General features: G+C 43.6%; 1 protein-coding gene across 1 annotated transcript; it reads left to right on the forward strand.

The window, feature by feature from the left end:
* Positions 1-8,887: 8,887 nt before the first annotated feature.
* Positions 8,888-19,402, forward strand: PROZ (protein Z, vitamin K dependent plasma glycoprotein). The gene is made up of 8 exons (XM_014306618.2): positions 8,888-8,965; positions 10,536-10,699; positions 12,075-12,099; positions 14,900-15,013; positions 16,291-16,422; positions 17,682-17,767; positions 17,847-17,970; positions 18,476-19,402. The coding sequence occupies exons 1-8, from the start codon at positions 8,899-8,901 to the stop codon at positions 18,985-18,987; spliced, it is 1,224 nt and encodes a 407-aa protein (XP_014162093.1). The 5' UTR covers positions 8,888-8,898; the 3' UTR covers positions 18,988-19,402.
* The last annotated feature ends 99 nt before the right edge of the window (positions 19,403-19,501 follow it).

The following is a 19,501-nucleotide window of genomic DNA, read 5'->3' on the forward strand; positions in this document are numbered from 1 at the left end:
ACGCTGCTGTCAAGGAGTTTTCCTTCAAATGAATGTTGAAGGAAACTCTTGTTTTCATGAAGGGTTGATTTCCTGAAAGTGACCTGTTTCCCTGCAAACCATTTTCCTCCACTGTAGGTATCTATCTGTAACTCTAAAGGCTGCTTTTGACTGAAAAACCTGTGTTCCAGCAGGTTGGAATAATTGTGGTGAAAACCTACTCAAGATGCAATGGAAACAAGGGGTACTTTCCTGACCATAAAACCTTCTTTATACCAAGGGCTCTGTCAAACAAGCTCTGCTGAGTGGCACTTCAGGGACAGAAATTGCTTCCAACAGCAGCTGCCTGCTCTACAGGGCTCCTTGCCTGTCACTCAGCTTGGTACCTCAGGGACAGCACAGGCACCATCCCCTGCAGAGATGGAAGACCATAGTCCCCATTTCCTATATATTGGCTTAAATCAGGTATTTCTGAGCTCAAGTGGAGGCTGGTGACACCAGCTGAGCATTCACAGAGTGTGTTCAGTGTTATGGACAGGGGCTTTTTGCTCTCAGCAGGCAACACATGCTTCAGAGTCCCAGTACCACCCATACAAGAAGCATTTTGATTATGCCTTTGCAGTTCAGTTCCCACATAAGGCTCAGGAATCATGAACTAGATGGCAGAAAGTCACAGGAATCACAGCAAGCCCCGATGCCCATCCTGAAAATGGGGGATCCACTGAAGCCTTGAGCAGACAGTTGGAGGTCACCAGGGAGGCTGGCGTTCACCCAGCTTGTGCCCATAGCAGGCAAGGGGGCTGCTATTTTCTCCTCATCATGCTCATCCAGCCCTGGGCCCAAGAGGGCCTGTCTTCCCTGGTGTCAGAATTTTGGATGGGTTATTCCACTCTCCTGAGTACTGTGCCTCTGCCCTGAATGATCTTTGTCTCCATTTCAGCATCAAGCAAGTGCTGAGAGGGGCAGCCCAGGGCAGAAGTGGTTGCAGGTACGGCATTGTTGGTAAGTGCTCCTCATTGTGCCCTTTACTACAAAAATAACAAACTATCCTGTTGTCATTATATTGCAAAGGTTCCACAGTGTTGTTTCTTTATTGCAAGGGTTTCATACCTCCTTGATGTTTCTCATAGGCATCTCCTCCAAGCACTGACTCTTCCTTCTCACAGCAGCCAGCTGACTCCAGTTCCCCTCAACTAGCCACCCCACTCTTTTATAACACTCTTCTTCTCATTGCCTACAGCTGTGGCCTGTTAAAATCAGACCTGCTCCTAATCTTTAATAATTGACCCAGCTGCAACTCCTTAGGGGTAAGATTATTTTCTATACTACCTTTATTTTCTTATATTCTATCCCCCTACACTGTCCCACATTTTATTCTCCATATGTGAGACACAGAATTGTAGCAGAGTTTTTCTCACCCTTTTGTTGTTCCTCACTCCCTCATTTTATCTCTTGACTAACAGTGAAATACATGGCTGAATTTATAGAATAGACAGTTTCTTTAAGCTTGGCTTGACCTAGTGTATTTTGTATATGTTAGAAGCCAAATATAAACGAGGGAGGGATGTGGGCAGGTAAGGCTGAGCTGATGTAGTTAAATTGGTGTAATATTACAACTTTATGCAATTTCCTGTGTTGGCCAAACACTGAAGAATTCCAGATGCCTCATTCAGATATTAGCAATGACTGTTTCGACAGCATGTAGATATTATTCTGGGACTGTTCCATACTTGAAACCTCAAATATAATATTTATTATTGTTGTTTATTAAAAAGTAATTTATCACCAATTCTAGGCACTGAAAAATGGTGTTCTGAGTCATAAAATTTGTACTCATCCTACCAGAGTAAAGCAAGAGTTGTAATTGCCTTAACTTCAATTGCCTGCCCATTTAATTCCCAAAGAATCTTCACACAAATTGAGGAAGGCCAAATATATATGTGGATTTGTAGATTTTTGTATGCAGAATGTTGAAGTTTTAAAAGACAATAAGTACCTATTTTCTGTTTAAGTCTGAATATATTGCTCTACAAATGAGGCAAAATTCTTCTGTGTTGAGGCTTGTCTATCATAAGTGCCATAGCAGTACTGTAATGAAGCCCAAAGCATTGTAATGAAGCATTTTGTCAGCCCTCTAAAACCTCTCAAAAATGGGTTTGATTTGCTACAGCTTCAGGATTCAGGACTGGTCCATTTTATTTGTACAGCACATTTACCTATATAGAGTGCAAGGAACTTTGGTCCCTTCTTGGGACCATAGAAAATTATTGATTTGCCTTAGACTTGTTGGTATTGTCTTATTAGCAACTGCTTTCATTATCTGACACAGGGATGACAGACAAGGAAAGGTAAGAGCCAATGCACAGAGTGGACAAAATGTGTGGCCATGCTGAATTGGATACAAAATCTTTCAGCAGCAACAGCATCAGCACAGTCTCTCTCAAATTGGAGAAACCTGTCACATATTCTGAGCATGCCTTCCAGAAGATTTTGCTAGATATATTCTTGTGGAAGAGGTTTTACACTGACTTCTGTGAGCCAGAGAGAAGTTTGATAAGAGGATCCATGATTATCCCTGAAAGAATTTTCTACCAAGGTGTTGACATAAAAACCAAGAAAGAAAGAAAGATAAATAAGAGAAACCTGCAACTGCCTGCTCCAATAAGCACTTTGTTTGTCTTTATTGACCAATGAGTAAAGTGTAAACTTATGAATCTTGTAAGAATATATAAAAAGCATGCATGCTATAGTAAAAACCGGGTTTGAAGCCTTCTGAAAATGGAGTGTTGCTTTGTATTGTGATGGTCTCAACTACGACATATTCTGATGAATTAATTGGAATTGTCAGTGGCTTTGAGAACATGTATACAGGAAAAACCCCTAGAAAATGAAAAACTCATGTATCCAGAAGAGTCTAATTAACTGTGCATGTCACAGAGTGAAATGAGTTGTAACATGAAGTTCCTTGAATTGGAAAGGCTTGCTTGCTGTCACCAAAACCACTGCTGTTCTGATAGCTTCTTGCTTTCTTCCTGAGATACTTTCTTCACCAGCATTATTGATATAATGGTTTTGGCTGTCATAAAGTGAATGCATTGCATACCCCAGAAATTACAATATTGTTATATGTTATTATTTATATGAAGTATTATTTAAATAATTCACAACTGAAAAAAAATTAAATCTGCAAGGGTAACTAATATTTCAAGACTAATAAAAGCGTCTCTCTTATCATCTGAACCTGACATCCTCTGTCTACCTTATTTCAATCCAGAGGGAAAATTATTTGTTTTGCAGCCAGTTCATTGGTATGTAAAAATTGTGAAGCAGATATTGAGATATTTGAACCCCCATAGAAAAAGTACTCTGAGTTGAACTTCAAAAGGTGTGTTAGTATGTATTTTGGAAGAGAGAAGAAAGATGTTACAAATGGGATTGTGGCATAAAATGTACAATATTTTTCCCATTCCCTACCTTCACCACATCCAGTTTTCAAGTGTAAAAGTCACCGTTTGGGGATGGTTTTTATAATGGAATTTGTTGATCACTTTGAAAGGAACAGAGCAGTCAACTTTATTCTGCAATGATCACTGTCTGGTTTCCATATAAAAACTCAAAAAACCCTCTCTGGAGTCTGTCCCATTTGTATTATTTGCCTGCCACTTTTCTCTGACATGTCGTGAACTTCAGGCTGCTAAATGAACTCTGTTCAGGAGTGACAGTGCATTGTAGGTCGTGGTGTTCAAGCTGGATAGAAGCTCAAGCCCTGATGGCTGCATATGTCACTCCCTGATATCACTGCTCCAAAGGATATACCCCTGTTTGAATTCCCACAGGAACTCCTCTGAAATCTCTGATTATAGCTCAGTCCTACAGAGAGAGCTAGCCTGAGACATGGAGCACTGGGCCAGGTTGGGTTGTGTCCCAGGGACTACAGGGAGGCCATAACACAGGGCTGCCACTTGCTGACCCATTCCCCCATTGCCATCCATCTCTCCTCCCACCCAGCCCCTCCATGGCCACTTGTCCCAGTTCTGCAGCACTCCTGGTTTGTTCATAACCAGTTACAGAGGGCAGACACCTCTGATGGGCTTTGATTGCTGTCTTTAGCTCCACATGCATTCATGGGGAATCAGTCATCTGAGCTTCTCCTTCCTCACCTCGCAGTTTGCATTGCCAGGCATGAAACACCATCATCAACCTCCTCAGATATTCAGTACCAGATAAGAACAAATTCTGTCTGCAGGGACACTTACCACAGCTGCTTAATTGCACAGAGAACTGCAATCCTCCCTCAAGACACACAGTCAGGCACACATCATCAGTGCTCTGCCTCAGTGCTCTTTGGGTCTGCACACACTGGATAGAGTTTCAACTCGAGTCATCCTGAAGATGCACTTTGGAACTTGAATAAGCTTTTTTCTGCCATCCTATTTCAATACAGATAGAGTTTTTTTCCTGTCATAAATGCAGAATTTAATCTCCAAAAGCAGTCCAGCAGTGTGACAGTTGCACAAGTCCAGAATCCATGTCTCTCACGGCTTGGGAGTCAGGTTGATGGCAAAAGCCAGTTCCACCACCCAGTTACAGATGTCTGGGCTGTGGGTGGAAGATGTTGGGTGCAGTCTTTGCACTGGTGCTGCTGAGGTCATGGTAGGACTTCCCTGCTGCTGAATCTGTTGCAGAAGGAGTGACTGGTTGGTCAAAGGAACAATTTAAATTATAGCATCTGGACACAGCTGCAGGGCTGCTGCCCCCTGTCCTCAGTGGAGAGAGTCAGGCAGAAAGACAGAGGAACAGGAAACTGCATTAAAAAGTCTGAACTCTGGGTAAAGTCCAAGTGCTTTCTTATCTCTTCATTTTCCACTTCAGACTGCATCAGTGTTCCAGGAGTTTGCCTGAAAAATCTGCTGTTTAGGTTCCTCTGAGAGCCATCCCTAATAATTTTTATCCTGAACTCCAGGTTAAACCAGTGGGGAGATGTTACCAGACAAAACTGGAGAAAAAACATCTTCATCCACATGCACAGATTCCAAAGTAACTTTGCTTCATTTTTCACAAGGGATGAGGGGATATTCCTCATCTCAGAGCAAAATTCACCATCTTACCAACCACTCTTATCCATCACTGAAACTGTAACTAAGAGCTGAAGTGCAATGATGCTGTCTGTGTGCTCTGTCATCCTGTGGTTCTTCCATAGCAAGGTTTTTTGGCTGGAATTTTGGTAGGGAAAAGAATTTTAATATATAAGTTGAGCGAAAAGGTAAAAAAACCATGAAGGTGGAAGTAAAGAAGTAATGAATTTTAATAAATTAAGTATTAACAAAAATAGCTATTTTTAACAATATGTGCACGGAAAATACCAGAGCTTTCACCTACAGAGATCACAGAATCATAGAAGGGTTTTGGGTAGAGGGGGGCCTTCAAAGATCACCTCATACAACAAAGCCCCATCCAGCCTGGCCTTGAATACTTCAGGGGATGGAGCAAATGTCAGAGCAGTTCCAAGGTGGCTTTTGTTTTCACTGCCAGGCCATCAGGACACTTGCACATCCTTGAGGGTAGGCTGACACTCTTGTTATGAGTGCAGCAGCCAAAGGAGAAAATCAGAGCTCCCTGGGGTTACATTCCCTTGTTTGCTCCTCCAAGGTTTCCTGCAATCTGTAACCAAACCACAAAGAGAGTGCTGATGTTCTTTTGAAACAGCCGCAAGTTCCTCCTCATTTAGAAATGCTGATAATGCTGATGCGCTTCGGATTTGGCAAGAAAACCTTTTTTTTTTTTTCTGCAGGTGGTGAACAGACTTGGCTGATCTCAATCCAGGTGTTTAGCTGAAATCAGTACCCATTTTAACTGCACTAAGCAGCTCCCTAGCTGAGGTGTGCATTTCCAAAAAAGCATGCGATGGGTTACTCAGGACAGCTGCCCTTGGCACATCGTGCTGCAGCAAGGCTGATGGCCAGCCCATAGCAGGAGGTGGCATTGGCATGTCCCCATCCCTGCCCCATCCCTGCCCCATCACTGTCTGGGCAGCAGGTTTCCAAACCCACTTCCCTTGGGTTGCTGCATTGGGAAAGGAACAACTTCCATGTGAACCAGTTGCTAAAGCAGGACTAACTCCCTGAGCTGCTCCATCCTGAGGAACTGCTAACTTGGTATCTGACACTGCCTGCAGGCTTCATCCTGGAATGAGCAACCCTTCAAGAGGAAGGCAACCCCTAAGCAGGGCTGCAGGAAACAGGGTGCAAAACTCCATAATGAAACATGTCACCATATGCTGCTCTCTGTGGTAATTAAAGGAAGGGAAAAAGAAATCCCAGTAACTCTCTATAAAGAAACACATGAGGAAAGGACAGCCTTTTAAACCCCCCTTTTTATGAAGTTTTCTGTGACAGTGGTCACAAGGGTTCTTGAATGAGGCAAGAGATGAGAATGTTGACTCTATGTTCAGAAGGTTTGATTTATTATTTTATGATATATATATTACATTATAACCATACTAAAAAGGAATAGAAGGAAAGGTTTCTTCAGAAGGCTAAGCTAAGAATAGAAAAGAATGAATAACAAAGGCAGCTGTCTCCGAGCGAGAGCCAGCTCTGCCGTGACTGGTTACTACATCTAAACATCTACAGGAGACTAATCATGGACGAGCTTGTTGCATTCTACAGCAGCAGATAACTATTGTTTACATTCTGTTTCTGAGGCTTCAGTTTCTCAGAAGGAAAAATCTTAAAGGAAAGATTTTTCATAAAGAGATGTCTGCGACAGTTTTCCATAGTAATATAAAAGTTAAAATGTAAACCTGTTGCATTGATGTCAATACAGAAAAAGCAAAGTCAGTGCCATGCATACTGAGTACACTGTGTCCCATTCCCAAGGACACAGCTGCTCTGTCAAGGGATACCTTTTGTAAAAAAGATCCCACAGCAAGAGGAAAAATGACCATGTAAACTAAGACCTTGTGAGACTACAGCTTCTGAAGCTGTGTGTTATTAATATTAAATCAATTTGAATGACAAACTTATACCTACAAGAGTTCCTTAGTTGACATAGGTTTAGGTTTGTGCAATGTAAACAGTATCTTAAAAAAAATAAATAAAAATCTGTGGATCCACATTTTTGTTCTGGGTTCTGCAAAGTCCTGTGCTGACATCAAGTGGTGACACATTTTTCATGCCAAAGGGAGCCAAACTGGCTGTGCTGTATATGCATGGGATGATTTTCATTGTCACAAGAAGGTAAAGGCAAGTGGTCCTAGGCCACTGGGGGACTACAGCAGCAGCCTCTGGCAGGTGCTCCCCTGGGGATGGACAGCCAGAGGAGCGTGGAAAAGCAACACAGCCCCTGCAAAGCAAGGCAAGGGGGGTGAGGTGAGCCTCCACAGTGGCAGACACAGGAGGTGCTGTCTGACACCCACCAAATGTGACCACTGGCAACAGCTCTCCCTTTGCTAGCCAAGAAAGCTCTGGCCAGGAGAGGGACAGTGGGGCTTGGTGGCCTCATGGGACTGGGGAGAGCATGGAGAACTCATTTACTGAGGAAAGCTGGACACACAGCTAACCAGGGGATGGGAGGCTGTCTTAATTAGTTCTGCAGAAATACCAAGGAGGGCAAAACAAATACATGAGGTCATGAACTGGCTGTGAATAAAATTAAGCTTGGTATTAGAAGAGTTTTAACTCCAAGTGAACTTCTGGAACAACAGCTCTGTGGAAACTGCAGGAAAACCCTCCCATAATGGAGTTTTAAAGGACAGGTTGATTATTTGCTGCAGGTATTGTGGCTTGTGATGTGAGCTGTAACATCAGCCTGGGTTGGTAGGGACTGGCCTTGGTGAGGGATGTGGTTTGTTTCCCTCATTGGCCCCAATACTCACTGAAGCTTGTTTTCAAAGGTGCAGCTGATGGGAAGTGCAGTTTTATTTGTGGGTTTACCCATGGATGTTCAGGTCAATCATACTTTGTTAAAAGAACTGCATACTCAAATAATAGCTGCAGATTTATGATATAAAAACACAGAATGGTCTTGGTTCATAACTTCATAACATTAAGTAAAAATCCACTCTTCCTACCACTGGTTGTTGCTCTGAGAGTAGAAATGGTTCCTGCCCTTCCCAGGAGCCAGCCTGTTCTGGGAGCCCTGCAGCAGCACTGCCATTGCACGCCAATGGGTTTATCCTTCCTCTTGTCCAGGGCTGGGAAGCAGGGTCACCCTGTCCACAGGGTGCACGTCTCAGCAGCCCAGGGAATGTTTCTGTCCTTTCCAAACCTACAGCTCCTTTCACAGACTCCATCTGCCTGTGCATCTCTGGGTGACTGGAATCCTGATATCAGGAAATGTTTTCCATGCTCTCCTTCATGGCTGAGCATTGCAAACCAAAGAGTGAAAAAGAAAAATGCCATATCCATTCAGATGTGTCCCTAGGGGGAGAAGATTAAGTTTATGGGCTTGGTTGCTCCAAAGCTGGTGGGATTTGCCCATTGCAGCTAAGCCTTGGTAAATGTTTTGTCGGGACGATGTACAAAAGGGCCACATCTTGTAATTGGTCCCTGAGGTCATTGCCCAGCCTGTGCTTTGGTATGGTGCAAAGAAACGTTCGTGCTGTTCTCCACCCACGCTGTGTTACAGTAAGTGAGTGCTGGGGCATGGGGGGAACATCCAAATCCCAGAGCAGCTCTCAGTGGCACAGGCAAAGGGCCCCCCAATGAGCCAGGGCATGGAGAGGAGGGCACTGTTGTGCTCCTGAGCTGGGCGTTGATTTCCTTGGTTTGCTTTGGGTTTGTTTTTTGGGTTTTTTTACCCATGTGTTGACATTGCAGCTGTGATTTGCCCTTAGAGGTTTTGTTTTCTCATGAGCAGCTGGACTTTAAACTTCACCGTCTCTCCTGCAGCCATTTCCCACAGGCTCAGAGGGTAACCATGGCAAGGTGCTCTTGGATAATACTCTTCCTTCTCTCTGCCCTTTTCCTGCAGACAGAGCAGGCAGGTATGGCTTTTGTTTCGTTGTTCCTTTGGTTCTGATTTGTGGTGCTGCTTTTCTAAAAACACCAGTAATTTTGTACCTTGTATAACGCTGACTTTGTAGCACAGAGTGAAATCAATGAAAACAGTCCATTCCTTATTTTCTTTAAATTTCTGCTGTTTATTTCATGCAGCTAAGTGAAAACTCCTGTAAGCAGTTTTGAAGTGCCATCATTTATGCCAGGGTAATATTTTGTCTTTCCTTACAATTTTTAGAGTGTCCCAGGTATTAAAGCAAATTTTGTTTATATTTCTAGTTGCTGCTGAAATAAAAATGAGAGAGTCCTATGGAAGAGGCCAATATGCATGCTTGTTATAGCTTGAAGAAGTTTATGCTTCTGTGTTAATCCTCCATGGTTTGTCAAAAATAAGGAGGAGCCAGGCAAGGAAGAAGAAGATGGTGTTCTCTTAAGAAAGTCAAAATACCTTGCAGCAGAAGTTCGCTGCCAGCTGTGCTGGATGTGACAGAACCACTGCACAGCAGAAATATGTGCTGAGAGTCAGATAATATTTAAAATGCAGAACAGAGTCATGAAGCTTTTCTTTTTTTAATATTATGTGCAAGGCAGTTGCTTATGTGATATCCTTAAAAAAGATAACTAAATATCTGTACACAGTGTTGGAATAATTTTGCTATTGCTCTCACTTTTTCCAGCTCTATGATTATTGATTACTTCAACCAGCAGTGTTGGGTCCCCAAACACTGTATAAAAGAGAAAAAAACCCTGAATATTCCCTGCCCCAACACATTTGCTTTCCAAGCACAGAAGAACTGACAAACACGTGTGGACACACATGGTCACACATTGATTCATGGGGAAGATGAGGCTCCAGGGTGGCAGCAGCTGCCCAGCTGGCAGGCAGCTTTTGATGGAGGTGTCATTTGCAAAGAGGAGTTTTAAGATCTGTTAATTGGTTTCTCCTCCTCTTTACTCAAATCTCAAGGATTACAGTATCTCCCACACAAACAGTGGTATGGGATATAGCCCTCTTAGCCATGAGCATTGGTGAGGGGTCGTTTTTATTTACTCCCCTTAAGAGAGAATTGATTGAGAACTCAGCCATGTTATGGCTTTGCTTCTCAGCAAAAAAAAAAAAAAAAAAAAAAAAAAAAAAAGCCATGAACTAAGACTGAAGAGCATCAGTTTGAATCCACCATCATAACTTAATACCACTGATACCCACTTGTACCAATGCATCTGAGACCCCTGTGCAGCCACAAAATAGCCTTTGCCTTTTATAATAATGTTTTCCCCCTTTCCCTGGCTGTGCCACCACACCCTGCTCTGTATTCTTGTGCAGGAAGGGTTTCAAATTCCCACTGCTTGGGGGCAAGTCAGGCATTCCCCAGAAGTAAAAACTCTCAACTCCTCAGGTGAATTTGGGCTAAGACAGTAGAGCTCTTTAAGTATGTAAGTTTAATATGGCTGAAACCCCAAATCAACCAAAATTATTTATCTTAAAAAAGAAGGTAAAAGAATAAAAGGAAATTAATCTAAGTACTTATGTTAGTGTTTTGTCATACAATGTTCCAGTATTTATATCAGCTCATGATGCAAACAGTGTTATCAAGAGACAGAGACGTGCCAGTTCCATCCTTCTGGAGGAGGTCCTTCAAGGCAGCTTGGAAAGAGAATGCCTAGAAGAGAGATGTACACATGAAGAAGCAAGAGAAGTATTTGAAAATGATGAAATGCTTGTAAGTATTTGGTTTCCCTGCATGCACAATAAAAACTGCTGCCATGATCCTTTACTTGTGAAACACAAATCTGCTCCATTTGTTTGGGTTTCTCTCCATGTGAAATCTTTGCATTTCCCACCTCAGCAGGTAGCAAGCAGGTGTCTTCCATGGTCAAAATGGAAATGAGGAGGTCAGCTCTGATATTGTTCAAGTCCTCTCCAGAAAACGATGTGTCATGCTCCTTGTATTAGTAAATCACGTGGCTGCTGTCCCATCCTGACCACACACAGAAATGCAGCTTCAGCATCCCTTAGGGACCAGGAGGGGCAAAGGGCTGTTGGTCAGCAGAAGAGCACCTGGAGGGCAGCACAAAGGATTCCAGCCACTCCAGACAGTAAATTGGGTTCATCAGGGCCCAACTCAAATGCCTCTATGCAAATGCATGCAGCATGGGGAATAAATGAGAGGAGTTAGAGTTGCGTGGGGCACTGGAAAAGGTTGTCCAGAGAAGCTGCGAGTACCCCATCCCTGGAAGTGTTCAAGGCCAGGCTGGATGGGCCTTTGAGCAGCCTGGTCTAGTGGAAGGTGTCCCTGCCCACAGCAGGAGATTGGAACTTGATGATTTGCAAGGTCCCTTCCAACCCAAACCATTCTGTGTTTTTATGACTGGGACAGAGGGAATCAATACACCAGCAAGTAGTGGGACCTGTAGAGAGAGGCTCACTTAGTGAGTAGCTGCAAATTCCTTTGCACCAGGGGCTCTCCAGACATACAGAGATGGATGCTGTGCCCTTTAATGGGAACCTGGATGGAGTTCTGTTTGCAGGGAAAGCCGAGGAAAGAGCTGTAGGGCTGCCCATGGGCAGCTGTGGTGCTTTGGGAAAGGGGTGGGCAGAGGTGTGGCTTTGGGGAAAGCAGCTCCAGGGTCAGCTGCAGAACCCAGAGAGATGCAGGGCACAGGGTGCAGGTGGCCAGCAGTGGTGCCCACAGCTCTGCCCTGTGCTGACCCCTCTGCCACCAGCAGCACCTGCCTGGGCCAAGGGGGATGGGACAGGATGGGGTCACTTCCCAAGCTGCTGCACGCCAGAGAGACAATAGCCAGCCAGTTTTTTCAGGGAGCTGCATTGCTGAAGGGTCCAACTGTTCCTCTCTGGCCTGTGCAGTGTTTATTTTCCTGTACAGCTTCTTAGGAAACAATAAAGTAAGCAGTAGGCAAAGCCCCTCCCTTCTCATGTGTATATTTGCTAGCAGTGCATTAGAGTTGTGCAACTCTGTAAACATTAAACCCCTGTATATATTCTCTCATAACATGTTTTTTGGTTTAGCAAAATATTTATGACATATTACATTACTTGGGAATTAAAATCTAATTTCCTTTTTTTTTTTAACCCAGAAAATATTTTGGGATGTCTACTATGGTAAGTTGGCCTCTTGATTTCTCTCCTTCATAGTACTGTCACATTATGAACATTATGATTCAGTCTAATACTGGTTTTCTAAGAGTTTATGAGAAACAATTAATGTCTATTTGTCATGTCTGTAGTAAAGCAGAAGGAAAATTCTTGATGTGAAATGATTTTTGAAAAGCAATATACATGAAAAACCATTTAAATCTGCAAAAACAATAAAAGTAGAAGATGAGTAAAGGTTATCATAGTAAATAGGCTACTTCTTCTCCTGAATCTGAAACAGCCTGGGACATGAGAAAGTATGTTTTGCTGATACAATAGAACAGCACAGTTCTACCAGAAAAATCTCCCAAATACAGTATTAGCACTTAAATCTGGGCAAGATAAATAGATATTAAAAGCTACTGAGCTGTCTATAGACTCTGCACAGTGGGATTGCATCATTCCCTGTCAGGTGCCAAGGCAAGAAACAAATCTGTAGAAGCCTGATGTAACTAAATGCCACCTGAACAGGAAGCCTGTGGCACCACTCCTGGTGACTGTGCCCTATTCCTCCCTTTTTTCTCTATGCTTCATCCCAAGTTTTTCTCTTGTTTTTAACTTAGCTGTTATTAATTTCTAATCTTAGGTTTAAAGAGTGGATAAGGAGGTGGCAAAACCAGCAGTCAGTATTTATTTTCTGCACAAGCCACTAAATCACTGAGGCCTGGGAACCATTGCATAGAAGAATCCCATCAGTGCTATAAAGGTTATGAAGAATGATGCTAAATATCTGGCATTTTATTACTTTTGTGAGGGTGGGATTAATTTCTAATTTGAGTCATTGGATATTTGTACTAAGCATGTCATGCAGGCCTCCTCTCTAGCCTAGGATGAGAGAAGGGAAACCAGTTCAGAATGGTCCCTCCAAACAAGCTTGGCCACAATCAGGACACATTACTGACTTCAGCCTCAGGGGTGGCTTTCTTGCTGTAATTAAAAGCAGTATGTTCTGCCTCCTTCCTAAAGAACAGCAGTGTGTGTTTCCTTCTCTGTGATGGCTTCTCTAACATTTTGGAGAGTGTTGCATTTGAAAAGTGGCTTTTTCCTCCTCACTAAACAAACAGATTTTTTCATCCTGTCTTCCAATAATCTCATTTTCTAGACCTCTGGTATCTGTGTTGCTTTCCCCTGAAAGTCCAGGGTGCAGTGGATAAATCTGCTTTATGAATAAAAGAGGAAGCTTTTATTTTTTTTTTATTTATTTATTATAAAGGCTGAGCACCCACCTAACTGCTGGGTCACCCCCAGCTCTGTTCTGCACTGTTTTGTCCCTTCAAGTCAAAACTGATGTAGGGGCAGTTTGCTAGATGTCTGCTGTCAGGGCACTTTGCCTGAGCTCACCCTTGCCCCTGACCCTCTTTTATCAACAGTATGAACTTGGCCATTGCCAATCTCTCTTTAAACATCACTTCCCAAAAGTTTTGTGCAAGCCTTATAGAAGTCTGCTCACTGAATGACAATATCATTGGAGACATTTCTATTTTATGATGTTCACTGATTCCCCCTAGGTCCCTACTCTATAATATAATTAGATTTAAATTATTTGAATTATTTGATCTTGAAAAATGTATGATGGTTTTTACTTCCCACCTTTTTAGATTGCTGTGTGCTTACAGTTTAACCATAGCTTGCCAGTAACAGAAATCAGGCCAATTTCTCTATACTTTGCATCTTCTCTTTCCTCCTTTAATAAAGCTAGGTGCTGGATTTATTTTCTTTCCAGCACAGATATCAGAGGCTTGAATCCATCTAACTGCTTCAGGCTGCAGGGTAATCCCTCCCTAGCTCCAGCTCCTCAATACTACCTGCTCAGCTGTGCAGGTGAGATTCCCCCAGTTCACCCAAAAACCCTCTCTGGAGGCCTACATTGTGCTTGGATATGCTGGTGGCATCTGACTGCAGATGGATTGAAGGTGGTAATTCTTTCAGCCAGTATTTTAGTACATCTAACACTCAAAGACATAGTGCCCATAGCCTAAGAAGATGATGATTGGTATTTTTTTTCCCAGTAGTTGGCAGAGTTTTCACTTTTCCATCCCCAAAATCATACGGGGCAGCTCGCTGACTGAATTAACCTCTCTAACAAGGTGTTAGTTTTTAGAAAGATTGGACAGCATGTCCCAGGTTAGGCTGTCCTGGCTTGCTCACTGATAGCCTATGTCTATAATAAATAGTTGTTACTTGGATCATGTTTTCGAACTGCTTAGGAGTCATTCCTGTGGGCAGCTTGAAGGGAAACTGGCAGCTCTGCCTGGTGCTTCACTCACAGTGAGGACAGCCTCTTGTTTCAATGTTCAGTTCAGCAGACAGAGCAAGCTTGCTAGTGTCTGAGCTGCTGCATGATAATTGTGCAGATATAGAAAAGTTATATTTCCTCCAGTTTTGATGTTGCTTTCTGTACACTTGATCTATAATTTTGATGCCAGCTTTTTCTATCCAGTACATATCAATCTAAAACACCAGTCTTATATCACATTTGCAAAAAAGCAGGAACTGTGACAATCCTTTTCCCTGAATTAGAGCATCCGTCCTCCAGAAGGAGGCTCTGCCTCTGGGCAGCTCCCAGCCTCTCTCACAGGGTCTGCAAGAGCACCTCTGGAAGGAGATTTGAGCTAAAATTTCCCCTGAGGAGCAGTTCAGTGGCACTTAGCCCATTTCCTTTCAAGCTGCTCTCACAACACGTCTCTGAAGAGCTCATGTGCCGGGATGGGGGCTGTGTAATTTGGGATCGGTGCTGGTGGTGACTCCTCCCTCTCCACTTCTTCAGGCGGCAGGAGGTGCTCCTCAAGCCCCTGCCAGCACAATGGTGTGTGTGAGGACAGCATCCGTGGCTACACCTGCACCTGTGCTGAGGGCTACGAGGGAGAGAACTGTGCTTTCGGTAAGGCACTGCCCCCTTCTGAGGAGCCTCATCTCGTCACAGGCTGTCCCCATGAAACCACACCCAGCTCTCCCATGGTGCCGCTTCCCATGGTTTTGGGTAAAACACGCAGTTGTGCCAGAGCAGGGTGATGTCTGCTGCCTGCCTGCAAAACATTATGGAATCCTGAGGTTCCACAGGCTGTCCCTGTGCCCTGAGCCTCCCTTCTCTGGGCATGCAGCAAAAGAGCTGAAACCAAACCACCTCATGGGTACACCCCAAAGCCAGCCCTGCCACTCCACCTGTGCTGCCTGGCTGCTTGTCCTGCTGTGCTCCCAGGTGTGTGGCCTGAAGGACCAAGGCTCCGTGCCAGGGTGGCTTCCCAGGCACCCTGGTGCCCCGGAGGCCACACACCCCACAAGACAGTCCCTCAGGACAGAAGGACTCCAGAAAACAGACTGTTTCCAGTGGAAGTGAAAAGCATAAAGTAAAACAGATGTGTTTTGGCACAGGAAAACCCCAGGCCAGATACTACATTTTTGTATCTGCCAGGTTCTACTTTCCAGCCCTGACATCAGCATTTCTGCTGGTTCAGAGGTCCCCTGGGGTGGGAGACGCCCTGGCTGCAGCAAGGCAGGGTCATTCTGTGTATAAGGGGTGTGACTGTGACCAGCTTCTGGGGAGCACAGAAGGTGACACAGCTTGGACCAGTGCTGGGAACTAGATCATCTCAGAGCCTCAGGCAGCCATGTTATAAAAGATTTTTTGCTACCTATGAGCTAGATCAAATAACAGTTGCTTTGTGCTAAGGATTTAAGTGATTGCTTAGCTATGGAAAGTCGAGCATGTTTTGAAGTTCATACTCCCTTTCTTTTTTTCTTATCTTTGGTAGCTACTGTGTGCAAAATCAAACAAGCATGCAAAATGAGAGCTACTGGTTTTTGTCAAAACCAGAAACCTTAGCTGCCTTCTTCCTCAAGCAATACTTGTCTTCATACCGTGCAGCAGCTCCCCTTGCTGCACATACTTGGTGTTTTGTTTAAAAACCCATGGCACCCTTTCCCAGAACTCAGAGGTGCAGTGTCTGCTGCAGGGAGGTGCAGAGGGAGCACAGTTTGCAATGGTCTGTGAATGCTGCAGAGACTCAGCTCGCTCCAAGTTCTGCTTAACAAGGGGAAGAAAAATCCCAGTGGTAAATACTGTCAACCCACATCCACACAAAGGGAATAAAAAAAAAACATAGAGGATTCAAACAATGAAAGAATACTCCATGTTTTTCTTCTGTTTGTTCTGTTTAGCTAAAAATGAATGTCACCACCAAGCAAAGGTAGGATGTGACCACTTCTGCTATCCTGGAAGGGATTCCTACCGCTGCTCCTGTGCTGATGGCTACGAGCTTGGGAAGGATAAAAAACAGTGCATTGCATTAGGTAGGTGTGAGCATGGAGGTACAATTTCATCCCCTGCCTACCTGCTCAGGGCTGGGTGGGCAGGCCACCATCTAACAGATGGGATCAGCCTGCTTTGAGCCCAAAGCAGTATTACTGGGTAGAGAAAGGAATCTAGGGACCACCACCCAAGATGCCAAAGTAGTGGCAAAAGAAGGGCTATTTAATCAGAATGTTTAAGTATGAATCAGCAGAGGGGACTTGCACCACCCTACATATCACTCACTGGACGAGGTTTTCCACTCTTGTGTTTGGTAAAGAGTAATTCTGCTGAACACGTATTTGCTTGGGAATGAGATTCAGTTGATTGCCATCAGGTGACCAATGGTTCAATAAATGAAGGGAAACATTTGCTGCCAATTTAATTAGCTTGAAACAGTAGTCCTTTTTAGTTCTTCAGTCTCATATTAGCTTTCTCATTCAATTTCATCCTCTTACAAAGTAGGTCTACTAAAACCACAGCAGTATATTTAGACCTGTGTCTGTATTAGCACAAGTGGGGCAGCCAAATAGGAGTTCAGCTGTGGAGCCACGTTTTTGGCAGTGAAAGACAGATGTCCACACTCAGTGCACACTTCAGGTGGGCTTTACATCAAACTGGCCCAGTTCAGTCCTGTGGACTAAGTACCAGTCAGCTGTGAGAGCCTGTCATGTGTGCACCTGGAAGGTGCCCTGTGGTTTAGCTTCACCTGAATAGGATCCAGTGTGTGTGACCCAAACCTAAACCAAGTGGAAGTGTGACAAATGCAGATAACTGGGTGATCCAATCAAAAAGCATGTGTGTTGTTTGAACCAGATGAGAAAGGCAGGCATGTCCCTAGAGTGGCAGCTGTAACAAGGAAAACCCAGGATTTACCTTGTCCAGACTGGGCCACAGCTCTCAGGTATTTGACACAATTTGAATACAGGACACAAAGATGAAAAAACAAGATGTGCTTATAGTTGGCTGGAGAGGAAGCCTCATTAGTGAAATGAAGCACAGTGAAACCTGGTCACTACAAGCCTAACACAGTGACCATGTTCAGCCCATTGCTAAACTATTATGACTACAATTGCCAAACAAATTATTCCAATTTTCACCAGCTGAGAAATTGTCATTCTCCTCTTCCTCTGTGCAAAAGCAGAACCCTAAAGTCTAGATGGAACAGTAGGCATTTGCAGGTATTAGCTATCTTGAAATGATACAGCTGTCTTGAAATGATACAGCATGAAGTTTTATTTTTTTTTAATTCATTTGTTAGATGCATGTGCATGTGGCAGACTTCAAGACAGTGATAACCTTATAAGTGAAACCAGGAAGAAAAGTGATGAGCGATTTCCTTGGCAGGTATTCCCAGCAATTCATTAAACCCATCACTTACCCTCACATGGATAGTGCTATCTATTGGTTTTTTGCATTTTCTTAGGTACTGCTGCTAAACCCAGAAAGGAAAGGCTTCTGTGGAGGAGTGTTGCTAAAAAGTAACTTCGTGTTGACCACAGCAGAGTGTGCCCTTCTGCACAGCCGTTTTCAAGTCAGGGTTGGTGCTGGTAGGTGATCCAACATTTTTCCTTGCTGCAGCACATTTCAGTATTGACAAGCTAAATTTTAAAAAAGCTTACTAAACTTCTTGTTGCATAAAAATATTGTTAAAGGAAACAAATATGATGTTATTTCATTTAAGCACCTCAGTTGAGTATCTGAGCTAGAACTACAGCTACCCCACATTCCCCTTTACAAGGCAAGCAGAAAGTGCCTCTTGAGCACAGCTCAGAATTCAGCACTCAGAGATCAGCTAAACGCGGTGGATTTAGTGGTGACTTGTTTCATGCCAAAATCCACGTTAGTGCTGGATATTCACCCTTACTGCTGAAATTATTCATGCTCCTACCAGCATTAAAAAGCTGCCAGTGTATAATTCCTCGTTTCCCTTTACTGCAGAGGAAGAGTGCCTTTAGCTGCACGTGTTTCTCAGCACAACCAGGCAGCTTGCATGCAGCTTTCAGGTCTCTGATAAACTATTCCTAAGAGCAGACAAATGTCATTGCTCCACAGGGCCTAAAGGAACAAGTAGAACTGGGAAGATAATGCAGATTAGGGAGAAGCACATCCACATCCGCTACGATGAAGACACTGGTGAGAACAACATTGCATTACTACAACTTCAAGAGCATGTTGAGTGTGACAGCTCCCACCTTCCTGTGTGCACCCCTGAGAGAGACTTTGCAGAACATGTTTTAATTCCAAAACTGGCTGCTACAGTCAGTGGCTGGAGAGTGGAGGGTGATGAACTTCAAGGTGAAGAGCTGCAGGTTTCATACCTGCCTGCTGAGGACTGCAAGCAAATCCTCAACATCACTCTCACAAACAGGCAGTTCTGTGGGCACCTCCAGGAGGCTGTAGGCAAACACCTGGCTGGAGGAAGCTTTTTGGTTACTGAGTACAAGGGCACGTGGTTTCTGACTGGTATCCTGGGATCCTGGCCGCTGGAAGACACCGACTGGGAAACACTGCTTTTCACCAACACTGCAAGGTATATGGTATGGGTTAAACAAAAAATAAAGTAAGAAACAAAACACAACCAACTCCCAAGCACCAAGCCCCTTCGAATCATTGCAAGGAAACACATGGATGCAGCCAATATTCCCATTTGACTCTACTACTATTTGCAGCAATGGAAGTTGCCACAATGTCATGTATTTAACTCCAGTTTATACAGAAAAGCCTGTTTGTCTTTCCTTCTGCTGACACACAGTACTGTGAGTCATGATACAGTAAACCTAGTTATTGAACTAAAAACTGATTTAATTTTAAATTTCCTAGAACTGTTCATCCTAAACCTCAAAACATGTTGAATATTTTTCTGTGATTTCAAATGTTGCTAGTACCCTGAGGTTTGATTCAGCAAATTCATATTCTTATTTCAGGATCCATACACGTAAAACTTAAAAGACATGGGGAATGTCAAGGTTTTAAATGTCTGTGTTGAGGTAGCACTTCACACTTTCATCACACTAAAAAATGCTTCCCCTCATACATGGAATTTATGTTTTCCCGTATGAATGATGCCCATGTCAGTTA

This window comes from Geospiza fortis, unplaced genomic scaffold, assembly GCF_000277835.1.
Source record: "Geospiza fortis unplaced genomic scaffold, GeoFor_1.0 scaffold192, whole genome shotgun sequence".
Lineage (NCBI taxonomy): Eukaryota > Metazoa > Chordata > Aves > Passeriformes > Thraupidae > Geospiza > Geospiza fortis.

Coding starts and splice junctions, on each gene's coding strand:
- PROZ (XM_014306618.2), top strand. CDS start 8,899: ATGGCAAGGTGCTCTTGGATAATACTCTTCCTTCTCTCTGCCCTTTTC. Junction 8,966..10,535: donor CCTGCAGACAGAGCAGGCAG/GTATGGCTTTTG, acceptor ACAATGTTCCAG/TATTTATATCAGCTCATGAT. Junction 15,014..16,290: donor GGGAGAGAACTGTGCTTTCG/GTAAGGCACTGC, acceptor TGTTCTGTTTAG/CTAAAAATGAATGTCACCAC.